The following is a 24,441-nucleotide window of genomic DNA, read 5'->3' as shown; positions in this document are numbered from 1 at the left end:
ATAGGATCATGAAAAACAATGCTCTTGCAAATTACAATAACAAGAGTTCGCATGTAAACTTACGATGACGGAGATCCCGGGGACTAAGGGCGAGGCAAGAAGGCATGGTAATGATAATCAAAATTTGCTAATCGGTTCGAGGCGGCAGGTTCCGGTTGTCCATTCCAGGCTCGTATTCTAATGTGGTGCTACAATGATAATGATGCAGATTCCTATATTTCTGAGACACTACAGCATCACGGACCGGCTATTTAACAGGAAATTGGAGACCTTCAGTAAACCGCACCATTAGAAAGCATTCGGAATAACAATGCATAATTCGAGAACTCCACAAATATACCATCTCTCGTTCTGGGATGCCCATGCCAGAAATCAAGTGGCAGAGCCTGTTGCGGTTTCCAATACGACTCTAGAGTAAGTAACAGCACTGTATGCCAAAACCAAGTGCATCACATAGAGGCTAGACCGCCAACTACTGAATACCCCGATAGTCTCAAGTGGTTGGATTCTGTAGATTGCAGCACCGATCGTAGTGTAAATTGCGAAATGGCCAAGTTGGATCGCCAGCGGCGGGGGACTTGGCAGCGTCCCAGTCAGGGCGTGGATGGTTGGAACCAGGGAGAGCAGACCCAGCGAGACACAATGGTAAGGAAACCTCATTCGCGCCGTAGAGATGGTGGGATCGCAAACCAAAAAGTCCACCAAATTTCCAACGGCGACTAGGGTAAATGCGAACAGATAGCCAAGCTGGATGGAAGGCTGTGTGGTGAATTGCAAGACCACAGCTGGAACCGTTGACGCCCAGATAAGGATCAAAGCCCCACCGAACTCGAGCTTCTGCCAGTGGGCTGCACCGTCTCCCTGGAACGCAGATATCGTTCGGTAAATTAGGCTTGACGAGTACCACAATAGACCACCGCCGCTAAAGGAGATCACAGAGAGTGAACTGATGATCGCATCTGGAGATGACGGGAAATGGAACAGAAGAAATTGCAGGACAAAGAGAGAAAAGTAAGTCAATCCGAAAATGTCGATGATGGTGATGACTGCAGAGTCGCGCAGACTTTGGAGCTCGGAGTTGGGCATGGTAATCGCGTTGCCTGGCCAGGGTTTTTGATAGCAGCTCGGCCAGAATTTATAACCTCGGTCGGCGGTAGAATACAAGAGCAGATCTGATCTGTCACTATCAAACATCTTTTACACAGCGACCGCATCATTCTTCCGCCCTCAAGTATAGAATTGATTTTTGCTTTTAAACGCGATTTAAGAGTTGCTTTAACTTATTACAGTTTATTTGCCGAAATGGACGATACCCATTCCCTCAGGAAGTGTGACGTGCATAAGTCTAGGATTGGAGCTCAACACTCCCTTCTTCATAGGTAGAATCCTAAATCAGGACTCATGTCATTTAATCCAGCGCCAGTTACGTACCAGCTATGGCATATTTCTATCATTTCCTTGTTTCCCTTAGTACGACACGGAAAGTACTGTGATAGTGGACCACAGAGAGATACATGTAAACAGATGCTATTTACACAGATCAACAATACCCCTCTTCCCCGAAAACATTCCAATCGCCATACTATGAGAGGTAGCTGGTGAATTTCAAATACCATCGGTAATGCATCTTGGGCAGAACAGCCATGGGTCTGTACAGCACCAGAGGACCCTGAACGTCATGTTGGCCGGTTGCGAACTTACTAGTTTAGCTATAGGTACTGTAATCTGGGCCAGTGTCTTACTTGTTTGGATTGTGTGAGCCATAAATCCCGTGCGTTAGAAAAGAGCTAATGACCCAAAGGGCTGCTCGTGGCTTATCTGACAAGCACATAACTGCGGTCTTTCAAAGGTCAATCTTTACTGAAATGACCAGAATTGTAACATTTTAGTGAGTGATATATAAAGCTGTAGTCATCCAGGACTTTTAGACTAAACAGTTTCTGAAATTGAATATTTAAGAGCTTCCGACAGAAACTTATCCCCCTGAAAAGCATCCACTAAGACCTATGCCATCCTGATGAAGGCTCGCCCCCGACGATCAAGGCTAAAGCAAGCCACCTTAATCCCAAAAGCAGAGTATAGTAAGTTCGAGCTTTGCTTGCACAGACCCTCGGGATTAATTCAAGTACAAAAGGATTCCGACAGCTCACTTCCGACTATGGAAATCTGCGATCGTCTAATGTACCTTTTCGGGCCCAACACCATATTTTGAAAGCCTTGCAGTATCGGTTAGAGCAATGTGGTTTTGCGTTTCTCCAGCGATTTTCAAAGGAAACGTGCCAACCACTTGGATGCGTGTGCCCGGAGGAGATGGAGTTGCCCAAATTCTTTCAAATACTCGAGCGGCGCTTAAGTTCCTTAGGCTCAAAAGGAATCATGAGGTGGAAACGTAAGGTCACCGATATCCGGCATGCTGCAGTTCACCTAGTTGCGCAAAACCGGCAATACCTTTGCGAAAAACTCGACATCGCTATTGCCTTCGCAAGAGCCCTTGGAGATTCTCAATGTGCCCAGGATATGGGAGATTTCAAAAGATGCTTCGAAACCCTTTTAGATGACTTGGATGAGTACTCCCAACGATTGGCTTGTCGAACCAAGGCACAGGTTTATCTTTGCAGATGCTATCCAGTGAAAATGAGAAGAAGATTGCTGTTGTTACCGGAAGCCATCAAGATATTGAATGAGCGAAATGAGCGCCACTTCAACTCACTCGTGCAAGGAGCTCTCAGAAAGTGTCTTTTCGACGGGAGATGTCTTCTGTGAATTAATACCGACAAGGTACAACCGAGCGACGTGCGTCCCACCAGGAATATCTATACCATCGCTTCTGTGGTTCACATAGTTTCAGATCATGACTTGCGAGCTCACAGATCATATAAGGAAGCCGTGCTTCAATGTGGCAGGTGCAACTCAAACGACGGTCACGGCTTCATGAATAGCACGCACAGTTTCAGCTATCTTTGCAGCACCTATCGAGCAAATTTTGACAGCAAGTGATTACAGCTAGATGCCACGTATTCCTAGTTTATGAGGCTACTACCAGCTGGTGGCATTTGGTTCGGGGGCGTGTGAGGAGATGAGAAGCGGATTTTTTTGCCTTTTAGGATCTATTTGTTACATTGAACGGTAGATTTTGTAAAAGTGAGGTTGTATCCTACGCTGATAAGTTTGAGCCATGTCATTTTCTCATGAAAAGACACATTAGTATGAGCCATTGCTAAAGCTGAAGCTGCGGGATCATAGGGATCAAATGTGCTTATCGTAAGTGGCCCTGCTGATTACACCGGGTAGAACTACAAAGGAAGTCCTAAGTTCCCAACAATTCAAAGGTCAAGCGGTAACAAAGCAAGAGTGGGTGAGACAATAGGGACATTGAAGGGTCCCTTCCCATTCCTCGATAAGAGGTGGAACATACAAGACGGAAATACAGAAATAGGAAGTTACGTCAATCGCATTAGCTGAATGCTAGAATCTATCGAATTGCCGATGTTCACCCAACAGGTCTACATCCGGCACAGTCCATGCCTCAACACGTACGATGCCCGCTCGGACTCGGACAGGGAGAAGCATTACAAGAGGACTAGGCGGATGGCGACCCCTCAGTATATTAGTGGGCAATGCACCTTCAATCCCTGCTTTAAAAGCGCCCTCCCATCAGGCGCTAGCCGATCAACCTCCGCATCAGCAGGCAACGTCCCGACATAAGCATTAAAATTGTATATACCACAGATGCAATTGTCAACAATATCCCTTAGACTAGTCCCAGACAGCTCATCGACCATCTTCCCATCCCTCTCGACATGGAACGACTGGGCACCAACGCTCATTGGCACCGTCCATGCTCGTATCCCTGCCGGTGCATGAAACGTCTGTATGTTCATGCCCGACGTCACCGTCACTAGTGCTGGCTGCTTTAGCTGTGTGACCACGAAGACGGAGTCTTGCATTGTGTTTGCGCCATCTGGGCGGCTGCAGGCGGCGAGGAAGCTATCACCGCCGTTGTCGGCGCTTCGTATGGTTGTGTCCGTCGCATTGCAGTCCGTTGATTTGGGAGTTGGCCGATACCAGTATATTAGTTTTTCTTCCTCGAGGTAGTTTGATGGGAGCGTTGAGCCAGCTTTGTAGGCTGATATGAAGGGTTTAGCCATGTCTAACCAGCCATTGTGTGGCCTATTCCTAGTCAGTGCTTTGCTTGAATAGCCTTATTTGGGACTAATTCTTTACATGTCCGTCACCCATTTTGACGAGCCGTCGTCGGTGTGAGGTGATGAGAGTGGTCCAATGTAGTGCGACTCGCCATAGTCGTTCCAGGTGATAATCTCCACGAAACGGGGCTTGGTGGTGAGGATGTCTCTCCATCGGTTGTACCAGAGGAGATTGGAAGGGTAGACCCGGTTCTTGTTGTAGGAGAAGTCGTCGCCAAAATGCGTCGAGAACCAGGGGGAGACGGCTGTTAGTCAGTAGATATCTCTAAGTGTGATGCAAATAGTCACTTACGAGCAATGTAAGGCTTCCCGCCAAGCGCCACCTTGTACGCCGTATCACCATCGATAACAGACACCTTCCGCTCAGCAGTCGGGGCATTGTTGTACCCGTCACTTTCCCAGGCCATCCAGTTCAAGGCACCATCAACATCATCAAAATTACCCTGTCCTGGGTGGTAATTAGGCGCTAAAAAAATGTCGCCGCCTGCAGCGGATCTCAGTTCGCTGCAATAGATCCCGTCGCCAGAAAAGGATGACACAAATACTTTGCCATCGACCCTGAGCTGTGCAGAGTGATCTGAAAACTGCCTGATCTTGGCACCAATCTCACTGCTTTGGTTGACATTGTACCAGTTGAAGTCGAAGGAGATGAACACCTTCATATTATGGTCGGCGGCAGATTGATAGGCAAAGTTCAGCTGGGTATCTGTGTACGGGTCATTGCCAATATTCAGGGCAAAGGCATCGATTCCAGCTCCTTTGGCGCGTTTCATGTCGGCATCATAATCGCTGGCACTTTGGCGATTACTCACAACTCCAATCTAGATATCATTAGTAGTTATAGGAAAGAAAAAAACGGCAGTCTCACCATGAAATGACAGAAAACCAGTCTGTCCCCTGTATTGGAATTGGTACCACTAATGGACATAGCATTCATAAACTCTACCGGAGTAGGTGAAGCAGTAATGAAAGGAAGTAGCCCTATCAAGGCCAGAAAGATGAAGCGGAACATCGGGAAATTAATCCCCAAGAACCGGTCAAGCCTGTTGTGACGCAAAGTGAACGAGTAAACGAGGAATATATTTCTGAGTCAAGAAGTAAAAGGCAAGTTAATGCAGCAAAAAAAAAGGTAAGAAAAAATTGCAAGAGATCAGGAGTCTTGATATATATACTTCCTGCAATGTGTGACAATGTGGTAGTGCGCCTCCGTTCACACCGCATTGTTGTTGATCATGCACCCTTTATATGTGCCTACAAAGCACAATTCAAAAGCCACAAATGACAAAGCACCAATCTTATACAAATCGTTGAGGCCCTTCTGCCCGCGCGCCGGAACGGATCCGACTACTACAGAGTTCCTTGTTAGATGGAGAACCTCGGTGCTTAGAATCCGGGAATGTGAGTACAAGATCTAGATTGTACATTACCTCGGCTTATCTAAATCTACATTGGGGCCCTCAAATACAGAGGGTTTGTAAATAGTCCGCGTGGCTAAGTCTGGGCATGCTATTGGTTGATCGACGACGCCTCGGTTGGTCAGCGGCTAATTTGGGGAACTGGCGTGTTTACTTGAAAACATAGGGTTGTTCTGAGCCTTGCGTTTGTAGATAGATTCAGCAAAGCAGTCCAACCTAGTCTAGCCTAATATCTTGTCTGGGGTCTTGTAGATGGTTGACGTCTTGATATCAATCTAGACCAAGTCGGCGAAGGTGTCTCAGAGGTTAAGTCTCCGGCTCTGCAGGTTGGTTATGACTTGCATCTGGATACGGGTTGAACAGGACTAAAGGTACACAGTATACCAGCATATCAATCAGTGGTGGTGTTGGAAGAAGAAAGGAATTAACTTCCACCGAAGCCTTGTTTGTAAACAATTTCTTCAATTCAAGTAAAGCTGGTTGACGCAAACCCAATACTTCCCTTCAAGCCTCAGCCTTTCTATGATTCACTAGCGCTCTTCTACCAAGACCTACTATCTTAAGGAAAATCTCTTTGCTATCTAAAAGAGCCTCGTCATAGTCATTTAGTGGGCGTGAAATGCTTCAATTGATAAGATTCTCCCAAATATTCCGACGTTCTGGGACATTAAAAACAGGAGGCTTGGGGAAGACCAACTTAGCCGAAGAATCGGTTAGATAGTCCGCGGGAGTCCTGTGGACTGCGGGCTGAGGACGCTTTTCCTAAAGCAGCATTAACTGTGGGCCATTAAGCTTTTCCTCCAACACGGAACTTACTATTTCCCCCTAGTTGGGGCAGGTAGTTCAGGATGAGAGCAGTATGTATAGATACGCTTATTGGGCATTTCCATTATGAGCCAGCTCCGAATTGAGTATAAGCGCCAAAAATCATTGTGGCGCCGAAGGAGGTTGTTTCGCCGCTTCCGGAGTTGTTCTTGCTTGACACGGCTCAAGGTGTGCGCCATTTACGTGGTCTGTGAACCTAGGAGTCCAGGTATCAGTTGGTGAAAGAGCTCACCGTGAGAAGAGAGAAAGGAGGGCCCCTCCTTTGTATTATATCTTTATTATGTACTGGCTAAGAGAGCGAGCACATTTGAAGAACTGTTCCACGCCGTCAGATTCGTGAGCACTTTGGGCTATGTCGGACCTTTGTGCGAGAAGAAAGGATGAACGTTAGCTGTGTCTGCTGGCGAGTAAACAGTCAGAATTGTGCTATGCCAGCAAAATGTTGAAAATGAAAGTCTGGTCAAATCCTGGTGTGCTTTTGTGCATGACCTCTATATTCGGGGGAGAATAAATGAGGATAACAATATGGCGGGGAATTAATTACCAGCCTATGCCAGCAGAAAGGAAAACTAGGGAACCGGAAAATCAAACCTTGGTCAGAACGGTCATTTATTGTAACCATGCCACTAAGCTACAGTATCTGCTTTAGATCGTTCTACTTCGCAAAAATAGAATCCAGGCATTGCCCTAACCCTTCAACCTTGTAACTCCCGACTCAATTGTGCCTCTTACACCGAGAACGATTCAAAGAAATATAGGCGGAGATTAAAAGCGAAGAAATCGGTGCCCAATATCATCAGCAGGACAGACCCAGCACGAAACTTTATCACATTTTAACAGTTGCGTGCTTAGTATCAGCTTAGTCTAGCCATTACACCAAAAAATACAATATTCGTTACACTTTACATGTAGTTTGGGGGCTTCGTCGTTGGCTAAACATTGTGCTTTTTTGATCTGGTAGCGTAGTGGTAAAATCCAAGTGAAAGCGGTCCCTTACATAGAACGACGACTTGCCCGGGTCTTTCCTGTGAAGAATGAGGTGGATCAGGGCATTGCATTCTGACTTATACTCGAAGGCCTTTTGAAGGCATAGCTTCTTCTTCTTCTTCTGCGCGCCTTTTGATTGACTGCAACTGCTGGGTTCGTTTTCTGATTTGACGGAACAACCACAGAGTAGTGTTGGTTAGCAATATTCGAAATCAGTTTAGCCCGTCGGTGCATCGGCTGCTCTTCGGTTGGGCAGTTGCCTGTGCTACAGAACCGGATCGAAATTAGTTTCACCACTCTCTCCGTGTGGATCTTTCTCCAAGCACATTTTGAACCACGCTAGTCCGTTATATACTCCTCAGGTTCATTTTTGACTACCTCGTCTGATGATGAGGGATTTCATATTGTACTCCATGCTCACAATTTGGATCGGTCAGTGTGTCTTCCCTATTACAAGACCTTACTTACACCATTCAGTCAGCCGGGCAATCAGGAAGAGACAGCTACGTACTTCATGCACTGTCTCGAAGCTGCTCAGCCAATAGTAACTGTTCTCGCCATCGTCCTTGAGCGCGGCGGCCAGCTAAATGATGGTCAAAACTTGCTTCACTACCGTCTCCAGACCACCGTGTACAACCCGTCAACTCGTTCCTCTCACACTTTCCCCATTACAGCCTATTTCAAGAACGGTCAACGTTGGGCCAACTTTCCTCCTCTCAATACAAACACCCATGTCTTTGTTACAGGCCGTATCTTCGGCCTCACCAAAAAAATCGCCAGCTGGCTATCATCACCGATGATGTGCATTTTCTTCCAACCCTTACTCATAATCTGCCTCCGACTCCTTCCTCAACAACTGGTAAACGAAAGCGAGTCGATCGTTGGACCCAAAGAGCAGGCCCCACCACCCCCACCAAAACGAGCCCCAGCAATGAAACATCCCCGATCAACCCGCTTTATTCTCCATCCTCTAAAACAAATCCACTAGATGTTGAAAACGAGCAAAATTCTCAAATCACGTGGTCCCCCACAGCAGACGCCATCCAAGCTTCACCTTATGTTAGCACTCCCACCCAGAAAGACGCTCTCAGCGATCAAAGAAATATTCACATGCTGGTTAACAAATCGAGCAAATCTCTAGTTTTCGGTTTCCAGTCATACGATTCTTACTCAGCCGTATTTTTTTTTTTTTTTCATTGGTCGTTTGTTATATAGATCTTACTCTTATCATGCCACACAATTTGATATTTCTTTTCACCTACTTTCCCCGGATACCCAATTCACCGTTTCAGGGCCGATGCGCGCGACGCGCGCGTCTTCCAGTAGATACAAGTCTAACCCTAATGCATGAGTAGTGCGTATCAGGGTGACAGGACAATACCATCAGTACAGGGAATCCAACACGTAATGCCTTGCAACGCAGAGTCACATGATATGAGTATGGTGATTTACTGGAAATACTAATACGACTGGTACTCGCCATCTTTGATGCCCCTCATCGCTCATGTGTAGAAAAGCCGGCCCGGAAAACAGCCGCGAAAGTTACGCGCACCCCAAGGCCGGATATTCGAATTCGGCGGATGATGGACTGCGCCAAGACTGCGAAGAAACACATGACCCCGGGACATTCAGGGATTCCAGTTCCTCCAACGTGAGCAGTAGAATGCAAGTTGTCTTGGGTAGTAGAATGTCCAGCAGATGTGAATGACACTAAAATGATGCATTCACGCGCTCGAGGAAGATTTGCGTCAAAAGCGGCCGACATGACATCAGAGGCTTGCCATGTACAAGGCTGAGGTCTGTTTTCGCAGGAGGGTGTTCGATCTTCGTGGATCAGTCTAGAACGGAGATCGTCATACATCCAGATGACCATGGCAAAAAGTATTTCTAGCCATGCAGACATTGCATTATGGACATCGTAGGCAAGAGAGTGTAGGGAGAATCCTCGAGCGCAACTGGCAGCTGCCCAGAAATGGTATAAAAGAACAGAGCTTTCCTTTTGTCTCATAAGGTAAGCGATCTTTCGACACTGATCACTTGAACATTTACTTGATTATCCATAACTTCATAGTTTCCTACTTCCACTTTGACATTGGAATAATATCACCATCTGATATTAGGGCTATTTCATGTATTTAATCGATATCTGAATTGCTTACATTTCCCGTCTCAAGCGACTACTCTCAATCACGATGGCTGATCCAATCGCAATCGCGTCGGGGATTGTGGGGCTGCTTTCACTTGGTATTCAAGTCACCCAATCTTTGGTCGACTTTTACACGGCATACAAAGACCAGGACACCGATGTGGCGAAGATTGCGCAGAATCTAGATAATCTTCAGGGTACCTTTCGCTCCCTTGATGTTGCAGTACGGGATCGCCGGTCCCAGGCCGACACGCAAGAGCTATTTGAAGAAGTCGAGAAGGCAACACTGAGATGCGATAAAATCATCAAGGAGCTACATATCGAGTGCCAAAAGTTCCAGAAAGACTTGGCCGCCGGTTTCAAGGCCCGTATTCATGTTGCTGGGCGTCGCGCGGCCTATCCATTTCGGAAAAGCACCTTACAGAAGCTCGAAAAAGACGTCGGGGAGATACGTGAAAATTTGTCATTCGCACTTGACGTCCTCCAACTAAAAAGCCACAATGAGATCCATGGTGGCATATCGGAAGTCAAATCACTTGTCGAGCGAACGAACGCTAGTCAAGTCTCTTTCACGATTCGTGCTTGGCTTGTGGCGCCAGATGCTTCTCTCAACCACAACGCTGCATGTGCGAAAAGCCATCGAAACACAGGTCTATGGTTCGTCAACGGCCATCACTTTCGGAATTGGTTACACGAACGCAATTCCTTTCTATGGCTAAATGGGTTTGCGGGATGTGGCAAGTCGGTCCTCTGCTCAACGGCAATCCAACATACATTCCGCGTGATGAGACATATATATGGAGTGGGAATCGCGTTCTTCTACTTTTCCTTCAACGACGAGGCAAAGCAAGATGATAACGGTATGCTACGTGCACTGCTACTGCAACTGTCCGTACAGCTACAAGGCGGCGAAAGAGATCTGGAGCAACTGCATGCATTATATAAATCCGGATCTCCACCAGTGGATGCGCTACTTGGCTCACTTCAACGCTTTCTTAACCAATTCCACAATAGCTATATTCTGCTCGATGCGCTCGACGAGAGTCCCCGAGACAGCAGCAGGGCTGGCGTTCTAAGAGCGATACAGGAGATACGCAGTTGGTCCATATCTAGTGTCCATCTTTTGGTCACCAGTCGCAACGAGCGTGATATCCGTAAATCCTTAGATCCTTCTCATCATCAAGGTCTTTCGATGAGGAATTCGGAGATCGACAGAGACATAGAAAACTTTGTCTCTTATGAGCTCGAGAACGACGCGAAACTTCAGAAGTGGGAAGCACGTCACGAGGAGATTCGAACAAAATTGACAACAGGTGCACAAGGAGTGTAGGTGTTCGACAACGAAAACTAGTCTCCACTACTTTGACTAAGATGACATACAGATTCAGATATGTTGAATGTCAGCTTAACGCCCTTCGGCAGGCGCTCAACCGGAACCAGCTTGACGGATGTCTGCGCACGTTGCCCCGTGATCTAGATGAAACGTACGAGCGAATCTTGTGCAGTATCAGCGATGAATATGTCGAGGACGTGAGGCGGGTTTTGACCGTGCTTTGCTTCTCCACCCGACCGCTCACAGTCAATGAGTTAATCGACGCACATGCTGTTGAGCTTAGTGAGCCGCCGCATCTTGATCGTGACGGTCGTTCGTACGAGCAAGATGATCTTATCGACATCTGCCTTGGACTTATCGAGATCGCCGCCACGGAAGACAACAATGGGCAAAACACCTTGACTGTCCGTATAGCACATTCCTCCGTCCAGGAGTATCTTCAATCAGACCGCATCTTGCAACAAAAAGCACAAAGGTTCGCCATGCGGAGTGCACCTGCGAATACAGAAATAGCCCAGATCTGTCTGGTCTACCTCTTGGAGCCAACTCTCTCTAGGGAAACATTAGATCAGGCAAAGCTCACAGAGTTCCCATTTGCTCATTTCGCAGCCACGCATTGGTTTCATCATTACGCAAACTCGAAGGAAGGGAAGACCGCAATTGAACAACTAGTGTCCAAGCTTTTCAAAACCGAGACGAAGGCTTTCGTAACGTGGATACGGTTACATGACATGGACCGTCCGTGGAATATGAATGTGCATTATAACCGTCCTCTTACTGATATGGCATTGCCTCTGTACTACGCAGGATTGTTGGGATTAGAATCCGTCTTGAACAGTATCTTACCGATTGACACTACGGATGCGAATTTATCGGATACAGTGAATGCTCAAGGAGGGTGGTTCGGCAATGCACTGCAAGCCGCAGCAGAGGGAGGGCATGAAAGGGTGGTGCAGATGCTGCTAGATCGAGGTGCCGACGTCAACGTCCAGGGTGGATTCTATGGCAATGCACTCCAGGCCGCATCATACGGAGGCCATGCAAAGGTGGTGCAGATGCTGTTAGATCGAGGTGCCGACGTCAACGTCCAGGGTGGAGACTATGACAATGCTCTCCAGGCTGCATCGTCTGGAGGCCATGAAAAGGCGGTGCAGATGCTGCTAGATCGAGGTGCCGACGTCAACGCCCAGCGTGAACATTATGGCAATGCACTTCAGGCTGCATCGCGTGGAGGCTATGAAAAGGCGGTGCAGATGCTGCTAGATCGAGGTGCCGACGTCAACGCCCGGGGTGGACATTATGACAATGCTCTCCAGGCCGCATCATACGGAGGCCATGAAAAGGTGGTGCAGATGCTGCTAGATCGAGGTGCCGACGTCAACGCCCAGCATGGACATTATGGCAATGCACTTCAGTTCGCATCATACGGAGGCCATGAAAAGGTGGTGCAGATGCTGTTAGATCGAGGTGCCGACGTCAACGCCCAGCGTGGACATTATGACAATGCTCTCCAGGCTGCATCATACGGAGGCCATGAAAAGGTGGTGCAGATGCTGCTAGATCGAGGTGCCGACGTCAACGTCAAGGGTGGAGACTATTGCAATGCACTCCAGGCCGCATCGTGCGGAGGCCATGAAAAACTGGTGAAGATGCTCTTGGATCGAGATGCCGACGTTAACGTCCAGGGTGGATTCTATGGCAATGCACTCCAGGCAGCGTCGTCCGGAGGCCATGAAAAGGTGGTGCAGATGCTGCTAGATCGGGGTGCCGACGTCAACGTCCAGGGTGGAGACTATGACAATGCACTCCAGGCTGCGTCGTCCGGAGGCCATGAAAAAGCGGTGCAGATGCTGCTAGATCGAGGTGCCGACGTCAACGCCCAGGGTGGACATTATGACAATGCACTCCAGGCTGCATCATACGGAGGCCATGAAAAGGTGGTGCAGTTGCTGCTAGATCGAGGTGTCAACGTCAACGCCCAGGGTGGACATTATGACAATGCACTCCAGGCCGCATCGCGCGGAGGCCATGAAAATGTGGTGCAGATGCTGTTATATCGAGGTGCCGACGTCAACGTCCAGGGTGGGCGCCACGGCAATGCACTCCAGGCCGCATCGCGCGGAGGCCATGAAAAGCTGGTGCAGATGCTCTTGGATCGAGATGCCGATGTCAGCGTCAGGAGTGAAGAACTCAGTCTTCAATAGTGAACTGTGTCATTATGTTTATATTCGATTTCTTTTAGTACATTTGGTAATGAGAAGAGCTGGTCGATTTCACAATTAGGGTGTCTATCGAAACTCCCAATAAGAATTGTTCGTGTGGAACTGATCCTGGGCCAGGAGCCTAGAAGATGGAGAAGAAATCCGGCTGCCCATTGCAGATATAGTCCGACGCGAACACCAGTGCCATATATGTCGCCGTCCCCCTCTGTGGAGCAAGATTGCATAACTGGGATTGATTGTCGTAATGAGAGGATGGGTGAGCTTGGAATGGGGAAAGCCGAAATAATCGGAGCGAGAGCAAGGATGGATCAAGATGATCCCTATCCAACAGGAAGTCCGAATAGTTTGCGAAGCGAGGTCGGCCATCGTTAAGAGAGGGATGATGTGCGACATGGATTGATTAGCTGAATGATTATTACACCACTCGGGTGTCTCCTACGAGAAGCATTTGATAATATCCTTACTGACGGAGTAGAAAATACAATATTCTATTTTCTCATCTAATGCGGGTACTATCGCCATTAATATACAACGATGACAGATACGAATAGACGTCGACATCCTAATAATTGCTTTTTGACCTTTTTCTGGATCATCTGACGCACAGGAGTCTAAATTAAATTTGAAACCTCATCCCGAGAGACCATCGACCACCTTTGAAAATTGAGTTTGCCCACAACCGTCTAGGAGTTCTAGACTGTCAAATAACGTATTATCATTGAATCCATGGACTATGCCACAAGAGCCTGTTTCTGGCTTCACTGGGCCATCCATGTCCCCAAAGGTTTGGTTGCAATTGAAGCACGTCTCACGTTTGTTGTTTGATAGTTGCTTTATCAGAACACGTAGGCGAGTTTATTCGACACTGGACACTAAACACTGGCTTATAGGTGGCGTCAGAATAAAGGGTTGGTGCGGAGTGGTTGTGTCAATTTTGTCATATACCACATATTTCAAGCGGTGATAACTATCATCTGTTAAAGCTTGGAAAATAAAAACATATAATAATAGGTTTTGGTGACACCTAGATCAGAGTTCCCTACTCTAAGAATGGTCGAGATCATTCACATTACTAATAACTCTTAATACGGAACGGTTATATACAATCGGAGTGTGACTTAACAGAGGTAAGGAACCGCGGATGGAGGTACCACGGACGAACTTAAAATAAGGTTGCGGGCTCGGATGATCGACGTACGTCATGTGGCGTACCCTATCCCATGGGGGAGGGACGACCCAGGCCGGGTCGGATTAGGGTTTGTCACTTTTGAATGGGAGGGAAAAAGCGGGCCCGAGCCCAGTCGAATGAATTTTCAGACCCTATGGACGAGGACAGCAACGATTCCAGGCAAGCAGCGGCAGCGATCCCGTTGCCCACCGAGTTTATTGGTCTAATACATTACCCCTGCAATAACCTAGTAATAGCCCAGTAAAAGCCCAATTCCCACCCCAGTTTTCAAAAGAACTCTCAAAACATTTCCTCTACAAACTCCAAGATAGCTAAGGACTTCTACACCAAGAGACTGTAGGGTAATTATAACTATCTACGCATTAAAAAACATATAGAATAACTATACTTTATAGCTTAATAAAGAATTTAAAGGAGAAAAGGAGGATTTACTTTGTTTTTAAACAGCTTTACTATATAGTAAAAAAAATACTGTTGTAATAAACATCTAGTATATACATGTGTATCCACGGCTTCAAATAACATATTTTCTAAACTACTAGCCACACTAATATTTTATAGAAAATAGTATACAAAAAGAAGTAATTAATATTAAACTAGCTTTATAGTTCTAAATAACAATAGGCTTTCAGGAAATTTCATTCAAATTGTTTAAATAAAGGGTAGATTTCAACTTATAAACCAAAACGGAGGAGAATAACCGTACGTTATCTAAATGACTAACCAGCTTTATACTACATTTTATGCCAACACTAGGTCGAAATGGTTGTTTCTGGGTTTTCTGGGGCCCCAGTAGCCGGGTCTGGGTTGGGCCTGGGTCGGGGGTTTTGACCCAGACCCGAGACTGGGTTCTGCGGAAGTCTAGTCCAAATGCGTGTTCCAACGTGCAAGACGGTCGAGACAAGGCCTAGGCGCGTGATAATTCCCAAGATGGAACCAAGTGACGCGCAGATGCGCGTACGAATCACCCAGTGATGTCAACAACGCGAAGATCCGTTTAAACTATGCCAAGAAGCACGCAGTTGCGAGGAGCAAGACTCGCAGTGACGCCAATAGCTCATGAGGATTGACAAAACTGGTGAAATGGGGATGCAAGGCCAAAGACTTACATCATCATGATGATGATGATGAGGAAGAAGAAGAAGAAGAAGAAGAAGAAGAAGAAGAAGAAGAAGAAGAAGAAGAAGAAGAAGAAGAAGAAGAAGAAGAAGAAGAAGTCGCAACTTGGAAAATGCTTTGTTTACATCTTGCGTGTTGCGCTTCTTTTATTCGTGAACAAAGAAACACACCTTCCTCTAAACGTCGTCGACTCTTTGTTTGCCAAACAAAGGATGCAAGTTTGCACCATTTGCACGACATCTCAATTTTGCAGAGATCATATACATTGCGAGGAATCCATCTGAAGTCTACCTGCGAGCCTGGAGAGCTAGGCCAACCCATGAATGTAGTGAACCTGCAACGATGCAGGCCACACAAGATGAAAACCAGAGAAGTGGAGAACCTTTTCCCATGATGTTCGTTTTCCTCACTGATGCAGTGAGGTTTTCCATCTAAGCCATGGTTTTAATGGACAACTCTTGCCGCACGCATATGACCATGAAGGTTGGTCCGATTTTCTTGCAACTGTGGTGCGTTGACTTCCCAAGGAACAGTGCCTATCGTATCACAATGTTTAATTGACCCAATGAATGCTATTTTCGAGCGACGCCTCATCACATGCTTCTACACCTGGTAAGTCTGACCCTGAGCGCATAGTCAATGACTTGCGAATTGAGGTCTTGGATCATGTAAGTGCCGATGTTTGTCATGGGGTCGTCTATATACTGGGATTCTAGATGCATGGGCTATACGTGGATCTGTCAGCTGGCTATGCCACATAGTCGGATTATGTCATGTTGACTGACTTGGCTTCGCCTTTGGGCCGGGCTTCCTCGGAGGAATATCAGCAGGGGAGGTAAGATCCGTCACCTTCCATGCTGTTAGCCGGTAAACCTTGTTATACAATCTCAAATCTTTGATCAGGGAAGGTTGTACTCAACCGTAGTGTTTTTCTGAGGGTCAAAAGACCCAGGATGGATTGCAAGGCCATATATCTAACATCAAGGTTAGCATATTTGAATAGCTTACAAAATAGTTATGATTACCAAGGTGGCAGCGAGTGCTAAAGTTATCCAGACTGCTGTTTTGGAGATCATGGCTTTCTAAGATATGAGTGTTCAGTCGGATCTCCCTGTCAGCTCTCAAAAATCTTGAAATCGGGTTTGTTATGGTGACGAGACCTATGATTTATAGGTAGCAGGCATGAGTAGTGTGTCTTAAAAATGGACAGTGGTAATTGGGCCTCCCTTATGACCGGGCTGATACCGGTAGGGTCTGATTAGTGGACTGGATACTGTTTTAATTGAGTAAATGAGATGAAGAGCAGAACCCTTTTTCCTTTGAAACAACGACTTCTGAAGGTGGAGGAGCTTCTAGTTCCTAGATACTGTTTCAGAGAAATATGCGGGAAGGGGACGAAGCCATCAGATTCTGGTATTGGCTTCATATTGAGGAATGGCCATGAACAACCGGATCATCTACCCACGGAGGCTCCCAAAACGCATTACCAGAAAGATGCAGACCATTCAAAATGGTGTAAATTAACATATGATCGAGGTGCAGGGAGTATAAATCAGAGCGCTCGCGGAAGTAGCTTTCTCCAACCGTTTCCCTATCCATTGCCTTGATCACAATGAGTCTACCGCGCTATGTTTCAGAAATCGGCGAGTCTTCTTACAGTGGTTCTACTGTGTATTCCGCTGAATCTGATGTTGAGGACATCACGCATTCGGACTTTGAGTCTGAATACATCCCGTCAGAAACGAGCGAAGATCGAGACTTCGTTGTGTCAGACTCTGAAAGTCTTTCATGCGTTTCGATAGAGACTTCGGCCCCCGAAAGCTCAGGCTACAATATCCTTCATGATGGCGTCGGCGTTGTCGGAACGGTAAGCCAATATCTATTTCAGTGTGAAATTGGTTTTGACATAATTATTGAGGAACAGGGCGACAAAAGCATCAAACCTCTCAGAACAATCGCGAAGAGAATTGTGAATCGTAACGGCCGCCAAACAGTTCAATACCTAGTCCTTTGGTATTCCTGGGAAACTGCAGAACCTGTCCCACAGTAATAACCAGTTCGTAATAGGTTATATGCATCGAGTTTTATTTCTGATGTCAAGTGCCCTTACTCAAAGTCATCCCACATTTGGCCCACAATGAACGGCATCTTTATATAATTGCGGGTTATGACATTGCTAGTACATAGTTGTTAATTTCTTCCAAATCCATTGAGAACCAACTCATCTATGGTAAACTGTTAAACAAATACTATGAGTCTAAAGAGAAACGTGAGACTTCTAGCTGGTCTAAACCCTGACAGTCAATTGGTCTGTTCGCGTTATTTCCCTCTAGAACATGTGCAATCAAGATTGTGCCTCTTCTGGTATGACGCAGCCACCGATAACAAGGTCGATGTAGATAAACAATGCAAATGACGACCACAACGGCGCCGGACACGGTCCCCAAAATGTATTCCAGACTTTGCCTCGAAAGATTTCGGGATGCTTTGTTTCCGTTCAAATTAACGTCATTTGCAGCTAATGTTGTTGAAGTGGCAGGTGATGAAGAACTCGTAAAACGATCCGTTGTGAAAGACTGCATGGCTGACCGACTTGGTGTGACTATCTGACCGCTTGGGGATGATATTTGGACAGTCACATAACCCCCAAGGCTCTCGAGCATGCACTCCGACTTGGTAGATGCCTGAAAAGGCCTACTGAGTCCTAATTCTTGCCGTAAGCTCCCCTCAGAAAAGGTAGCAGAATGGCCACAAGAAGTCGTTCCAGCGCCGGCCACTTTTGCTGAGGTGGGTGCAGTGGCTTTAGCCACTGTTTGTCCATGGTAATACCCATCTGACGGTTCTCCTACTCCATTCAGGAAGCTGTCTGTTAAATATAATACCAGCTCTGTCACAGGTAATTGAAGTTGAGGCAATTCGGAGGGCCTGCTAGAACCTTCTGTGAGATCCATGATGTAGCCTGCCGATGGAGCCTCGGTTTCGCTCGTCCGAGTCATATATGCGCCATTATTGAGAACATCATCGTCCGATGTGGTAATGAACGGTGACAGATCAATAAAATGCTCGGCCACATCAGTCGGACCGTGTCTTCCTTCCCAATCCATGGATGACCCAGTAGGCTCGTACGCATCTGCTGGAATGGTCTTCCCGGAAGACTTACTCAGAGTGGCGACTGCTTGGTTTGACATTGTTGATAGCTCTTGCATGGATGAAGTTCGTACTGGGCTGTCACCTTCTGGTTCAAAAAGCATTATAGAAAATTCGTCTTGAGGGTGCGATCGTGAATAAGGGGATTGAAAGATGAGTTCCGGTGTCATCTTTGGTGAGGCACTGTGTACATGAACTGCCTGCATACTACCGACTGTTCTAAGTTTCAAAGTGGATTGTGGAATGGATACATTGTCCACTAGTGTCGAGAATATCCCTGGCACTATGTGGGAAAATGGGCTTCTAGAGACATATTAGCAGAATTAGTTTATAGGATAGGTATTGTAAGCTCAGACAGTCTCTGCCTCATTGTGTGGAGCTTTACTATCACTCAACAGGTATTCCCAATTATGGTATCAAACTCAGCAAGCGGTACAAGCGGCTACTCTTCTCTGACAAAGCCTGGCCTTCGAGAACGCAACAACGGCTGAGACTGGCGTACTTAAGAGGAATAAAATGTGTAACCAACCAAGGAAATGTCGCAAACCGGCTCGCCGACAAGGTCTGAGAACAGACACGTCGGTCATATTTACCACGCCGGGACTGCAAGCTCCCAAACACAATTTTCTAACGTAAAATCTTAGGTTACATGTATTTCCCTCAAAATATTGTGCTTGTGCGTTCACTATCGGCTATTCTAAATATTGGAAGTCTTCAGGTATCGTGAGCAAATTACAAAATGCCCGCGGAAAATATGATCGCTGCCCTAGCATAAATAGTCTGGAGGCACATTCAGTAATGCTCATGCTCTATTCTCTGCGGTATTAAAGCCCAAACTTGTTGCCCTTGGGAAACTGAACGCTCGGTTCTTTTATGGCAGAGTACTCCGAAAGCTGGTGCCATAATATACACATAAAAGAGACACTTGCTTCTTTGAATATTGCATTGCGATAAAAACAGTAGATAGGCTTTTAGAAGGCTTACATTAGAGGACTACGAATTGCAAGAAGCCTTCACCCATCCACAGGCAACGACGATCAGGAAGATGACCGTCCAATTTGTAACTGCCGCTTCCGCTTCCTTCAGGGAGGTTCATTCATTGTGCACAATTAAGGGGGTATTTGGGGTGTTACCTACACAAGGGAACCCTATACAGGCTGACTATTAGAGCCCTCTTCCGGACATCTTGCATCCTTCATACTAAGTCTCTGTTAAGTAATATCACAGTTTTTAATAAGACTTCATTTCTTGTACAGACCACTGATTCAATATGGAATAAGGTAATATAGTATAGGTAAATTTTCACAGCAAACTGGGAACGAGGATAGTGCGTATGTAACATTTCATCAGGACGCCGCCCAACTGCTCCACCTTTTCATCAGCATAATACCCAATTTCATGGTCTCTGAGTTAGACTTCGCTATGAGATCCTTTTTCAAGTTATCAGGAATACACTTTGCAACCAAAGGAATCGCGCGAATAAGCCCGATATACCGCGGATGCTTGTCCGATAGCCCTTGTAATATCGTCTCTTGCGTTTCATAGTTTGGCAGATCCATTTGCTCCTTTAGGTGGCGGTGAAATAGTTGGAGCTGACTTTTGACGATATTTTTTGTTCTGCGCTGAGCTCCATGGTAGGTTAGGGTTCTTGAATGGGTCTTTGTTATCGCACCGCGTCCTATGGGCCTTTTGGTACTGCAAGGAGCCGTTGGACATGGCCCTATAGTCGTTGAATCAGAATGCCCCAGGGCAATTCGATGCCGCTGCAAGACTATTTCATTTGGTTGCACTCTCTTTCTTTGAGATAAGTGGAGGAAAGCAAGGACCTCTTTGCTGAATTGTGAAATAGTGCAATCCTGAAGCTCAGTCTCCTCCATAAGCCCTAAGGGGTGGCATATAGTGCCTTGTTCCTTTCGTGGTGTATTAAAAGGTGAGCATTTGCCGTCATAGCCATCCAAGTATGACATTGAGTCCATGTATTCCGTACAGCAAGTGCGCTGTTATTGTCATAGATTGTTCGGGATGACCCACAGCTTAATGAGGAAGCGTTTCTAGATACCCCCTTTACTTGAAATTAGTTTTAACGGAGCTCGAAGTAGTCACCAAGGATCGAAATACCTTTATAGGCAAACACAAAGTTTGTGCTCACCATTGGTCGTACTTGCAGAGATTTATACAATAGGCTGGTGTTTTGTGTGTGGATTGTTTAGTCACTTTCTAGCTTGGAAGCTGAGGGGCTCTTTTCAGACACGTAAATCGTTTATTATCTTGCAACTTATTGTTGAGTCAATTCTATATTGAAAAAGGGCAGTGGGGCTTTTTGTGGTGCTCGAGGGTATTGAAACCATCACAACAAGGACTCTCCTTAGACCTTTGACTTATAGTATCTAACAGTGAAGTCAGAGCGTACTATTTAGAAGGCAGCAGTAAATATCTTACTGATAATTTACTGTTTGAAAAGTACCTCCGAATACTGCAGATGAACAAGATGAAATCGGGAGCGAGCGTAGAGCCGTCAATTTCCGACAACGAACCACATAGGAGTTACAGCGCGTGGCGAACCCCGACACAGCTATCGGAATGCTTCATTTACATTTCCCCTATGTGCTACCAATATAAGCTACTACATAGCCTTTCCCATTCCAATTAGACGAATGTCAAGGGGATCCTCAAGTAATCACTGAGAAGGGAATATGAGAAATCATCAGGTCATTCCTCGCCTACCACAATCAAAAACCCTTCATTATTTACATTATGGACCCCTCCAATTCTTTAATCGACATACTTTATGATTAACGGTACGACGACGATACCTTAACGTCTTTGATCGAACGATGTGTGATGGCTGCGTAGACAACACATCCGACTATCAATAAGGGGTTAATCTCGGTGTACTGTGGTCGAAATGCCAGAAGTCCACTGCCCTTGCCAACGAAATATGGCCAAGACGCTGTGGCTGATGTCATGTAGAAATATCTCCAACGATCGAAGTAATGAACATGCATATCGGGGAGGCAAATATGCCCACGAAGCTTATTCCTGGACCGGATACGGACCGATACCTACATAGAGCACTCGAACTTAGTAGACTGTAGCCTGGTGAATCTTGAGTTGTCTAACAACAGGTTGACGGTAAGGGTTTCAGAAAGTGCTCGTATGCTTCAAACAATATCTAGAACAAGACGCAGCCGCATGGTGGACGACCCAATCACTTCAAACAAGGGTTCGCGAAAGGGTCTAAGATATGATAGTAATAGAACATATCCCATCCTTTCCTTGCTTCTTTGTCAGCATTTGCGCCAACCTTTTCTGTTCATATTGGGGAAGACAGAATGTAGACACCCACCGATTGAACGCTTCCGTTCAACTGGTTTCCACACTGCCAAATGGCCTGTCAATACATTGGAGGAGTTCATCCCTGATGCAATCCTCCTTTAACATTTGAGGAGTTCATCCCTGATGCAATCCTCCTTTAACATTTGTGGGATCTTTGTGCTTCCCGTCAGTCATGTATGATGAGATAGTCTCATTATCGTTACATTTTGTTACATATACGTTCAAGCTGTAATAAACATAAGCTTATTTTCCGTCAACGAGGTCGGAACTTCTCACACAAACACCAATAAGACCACTTTTTAGATTGTGGAAAATCTCAGTCTGCTACATCAAGCGATATAAACGATTCTTCTAAAATACGTGCAGAGGTGGCAGTCTCACAGAACCCGCAATTCGGACTTTTGAGATTTCTAAAGGGAGATGATAAGGATATAAGAACCCTGAGTGCCGCTTGATATATCCTCGATTTTGCGATTTCTCAGTATTCAGTCTGGTAGGGTACTGTAAGGGCGGTGCCTTTTCCCATAAAACAAGGTATTGACACTCATGTATGCGCAAACTAGACAAACCAAACTCCTATTATCACGATGGAAGAATCCACATATCCAAGTCCCATTCCGAAACGCTCCACCTTCCAATTTCCCTGGTCAGCGGAACAGGCGAATTCTCAAGTTCAACCAGTTGAGAATAGCGAGAATCAAGACTACCAGCCAGACCCGATTGTCCCACCCGAGGACCAGTCCGGAGACGACAACGAAAACAGAGCAACGGCTTGGAAGTCATTTTCGAAAGACGGAAATGCAGGAAATGTGACAATGCGACTTCTTCGAGACAGCTGGAGTTTATTCAAAGATCTCCGCCTTGAGCATTGGGTCGAGCATGTGTTAGGAATGCCCTCAGCTGCCATAAGTCTTTTTGAATCTTATCACCACAGGCTTGGCTTTTCATTGTTCTGCTTTCTGTGTCAAGCTCCAGAAGAACTGGAGAAGTACCACGGTGTGGCAAAGGTTTGTTACTCTGTTAAGAACCATTTGTGGCTTCCGTTAAAACGTATATATCAACAGAAAGTTCAACCTACCGATCGTTTCTTATATGATACAATCACGCATGCCGTCAAATCATTCGAGAATAACCAAATCTACAGCCCACTGAGTCTGGATGCCTCCCTGATTACTAGTCCCTTGAAAGCTATCCTTTCTCAGCCGGATAAAAATATACTCCGGCGACTGGTTGTCCTTGGAAATCGGTACAAGCGTTATCGAAGATGTTCGGGTCTAGCGCAGGGCCGGGAGTTTCAGACAAATACAGCATTTCTCGAGATACTAAGAGAGAAGGCTGTTCCAGGAATCGCTTGGGAGATTAGTAGGGATACATTCGATGATTTTCGCAAAATCAGCCTACACAGTATACGCGATTATGATCTCCACATCCGACGCTTGGCTTTGCGATGGGACAACTTATACTATGATGTGGATGATGTTGCAGCTACCGGAGAATTCGATGGTACCTTAATGGGGTTAGCGAAGGTATACAAGGTGTTCCTTTTCATATGTTCTGACTAACCCAGGTAGGAGTTTTACCATCTACGAAATTTCTTTTCGCTTTCTGCTGTTCTAGCGGGAATGTCAGAAGCAGGGATCGAGATACACCCAGCCCTTGCTGAGTTTGTTGATGCCACAGGAAACTATCGTCGATACAGGCTCAAATTACACATGGAGCCTTCTCTTCCATTTTTATACCCGTTTATCAGAGAACTGAGGAGAGGGAACGAGAACGCTTTGAGAGGCATCTTTAGTTTCATTCACTATGGCCAGCATCTTCAACATCTTGAAAAGAAGGGGTAACGGACAGGACACAGCACAATTGTGATGTGGAAATATCCGTGTCAAACACCGTATCTGTTCTTTCTATACAATTCAATCAAGATTTGACATCTTACACTAGAATTTATGAAGTTTCGAAAAAGCTTAGAGCGCTTCTTATGGGAGAATTATTGATCCAGCTTATAAAACCAGCTAGGAAATGTTGTTGTTTCTATTCGAACTTGACGTGGTCGGCAATCGAAGGGTTTCATGCGGCCCTGGGTATCTATTTCGAGTATATTTCGAGGTAAAATTTCAGGAGAAGCCCGAAAATATCTGTTTCTCGTTGCAGTTCCCCATATTGCCCCATATTTTCGGAATGATAGCTTGCTGTAAGATGATCATTGTTGTTAGTTCTTCTCGTGAAATGCCAAGACCCGCATGACCAAATTTGAGGGCCGGGAACTATAAACATACCCAACTCGGGTTTTTGGAGATGGCATGATAATAGACTAGAATACCATCTAATGCTGATGGCTAAGCGGAGTCTGAACTACGATAGGTCGAATTCATTTGCCATCCCACCCATCACTGCTTCACTCGAATATCTTACCATTTAAACATGAGATCCCTCAGTTACGTGTAACCAAATTGAGCCCCGTCATATTGACTCTCTGGGATATGTAGGACCTGCCGACATATACTTTCGTTGAGT

The 24,441-nt window shown here is 46.0% G+C and overlaps 7 protein-coding genes across 7 annotated transcripts; 4 read left to right on the top strand and 3 right to left on the bottom strand.

Annotated features, from left to right (window-relative positions):
• Positions 1–372: 372 nt before the first annotated feature.
• On the bottom strand, positions 373–1,086 carry N7446_003968 (Hly-III-related protein; the record flags this gene model as incomplete). The annotated part of the gene is made up of 1 exon (XM_058512717.1): positions 373–1,086. The coding sequence occupies one exon, from the start codon at positions 1,084–1,086 to the stop codon at positions 373–375; it is 714 nt and encodes a 237-aa protein (XP_058374046.1).
• A 2,513-nt stretch (positions 1,087–3,599) lies between these two features.
• N7446_003967 (glycoside hydrolase family 71 protein) lies at positions 3,600–5,217 on the bottom strand (the record flags this gene model as incomplete). Its single annotated transcript, XM_058512716.1, has 4 exons — positions 3,600–4,170; positions 4,225–4,450; positions 4,498–5,026; positions 5,074–5,217. The coding sequence occupies 4 exons, from the start codon at positions 5,215–5,217 to the stop codon at positions 3,600–3,602; spliced, it is 1,470 nt and encodes a 489-aa protein (XP_058374045.1).
• A 4,407-nt stretch (positions 5,218–9,624) lies between these two features.
• N7446_003966 (NACHT nucleoside triphosphatase) lies at positions 9,625–13,115 on the top strand (the record flags this gene model as incomplete). The annotated part of the gene is made up of 2 exons (XM_058512715.1): positions 9,625–10,904; positions 10,961–13,115. The coding sequence occupies 2 exons, from the start codon at positions 9,625–9,627 to the stop codon at positions 13,113–13,115; spliced, it is 3,435 nt and encodes a 1,144-aa protein (XP_058374044.1).
• A 2,322-nt stretch (positions 13,116–15,437) lies between these two features.
• N7446_003965 (uncharacterized protein) lies at positions 15,438–15,835 on the top strand (the record flags this gene model as incomplete). The annotated part of the gene is made up of 2 exons (XM_058512714.1): positions 15,438–15,659; positions 15,695–15,835. The coding sequence occupies 2 exons, from the start codon at positions 15,438–15,440 to the stop codon at positions 15,833–15,835; spliced, it is 363 nt and encodes a 120-aa protein (XP_058374043.1).
• A 1,218-nt stretch (positions 15,836–17,053) lies between these two features.
• N7446_003964 (uncharacterized protein) lies at positions 17,054–17,491 on the top strand (the record flags this gene model as incomplete). Its single annotated transcript, XM_058512713.1, has 2 exons — positions 17,054–17,308; positions 17,330–17,491. The coding sequence occupies 2 exons, from the start codon at positions 17,054–17,056 to the stop codon at positions 17,489–17,491; spliced, it is 417 nt and encodes a 138-aa protein (XP_058374042.1).
• A 654-nt stretch (positions 17,492–18,145) lies between these two features.
• Positions 18,146–18,629, bottom strand: N7446_003963 (uncharacterized protein; the record flags this gene model as incomplete). The annotated part of the gene is made up of 2 exons (XM_058512712.1): positions 18,146–18,286; positions 18,324–18,629. The coding sequence occupies 2 exons, from the start codon at positions 18,627–18,629 to the stop codon at positions 18,146–18,148; spliced, it is 447 nt and encodes a 148-aa protein (XP_058374041.1).
• Positions 18,630–22,511: 3,882 nt separating this feature from the next.
• N7446_003962 (uncharacterized protein) lies at positions 22,512–23,768 on the top strand (the record flags this gene model as incomplete). The annotated part of the gene is made up of 2 exons (XM_058512711.1): positions 22,512–23,427; positions 23,542–23,768. 2 exons carry the CDS (start codon positions 22,512–22,514, stop codon positions 23,766–23,768), a joined length of 1,143 nt encoding a protein of 380 aa, XP_058374040.1.
• Between the last annotated feature and the right edge of the window lie 673 nt (positions 23,769–24,441).

This window comes from Penicillium canescens (genome assembly GCF_028828765.1).
Source record: "Penicillium canescens strain IBT 15451 chromosome Unknown utg000003l_segment0_segment0, whole genome shotgun sequence".
NCBI classification, from domain to species: Eukaryota; Fungi; Ascomycota; class Eurotiomycetes; order Eurotiales; family Aspergillaceae; genus Penicillium; species Penicillium canescens.
Note: the sequence above shows the minus strand (reverse complement) of the source record. Positions and strands in the feature narration are given on the sequence as shown.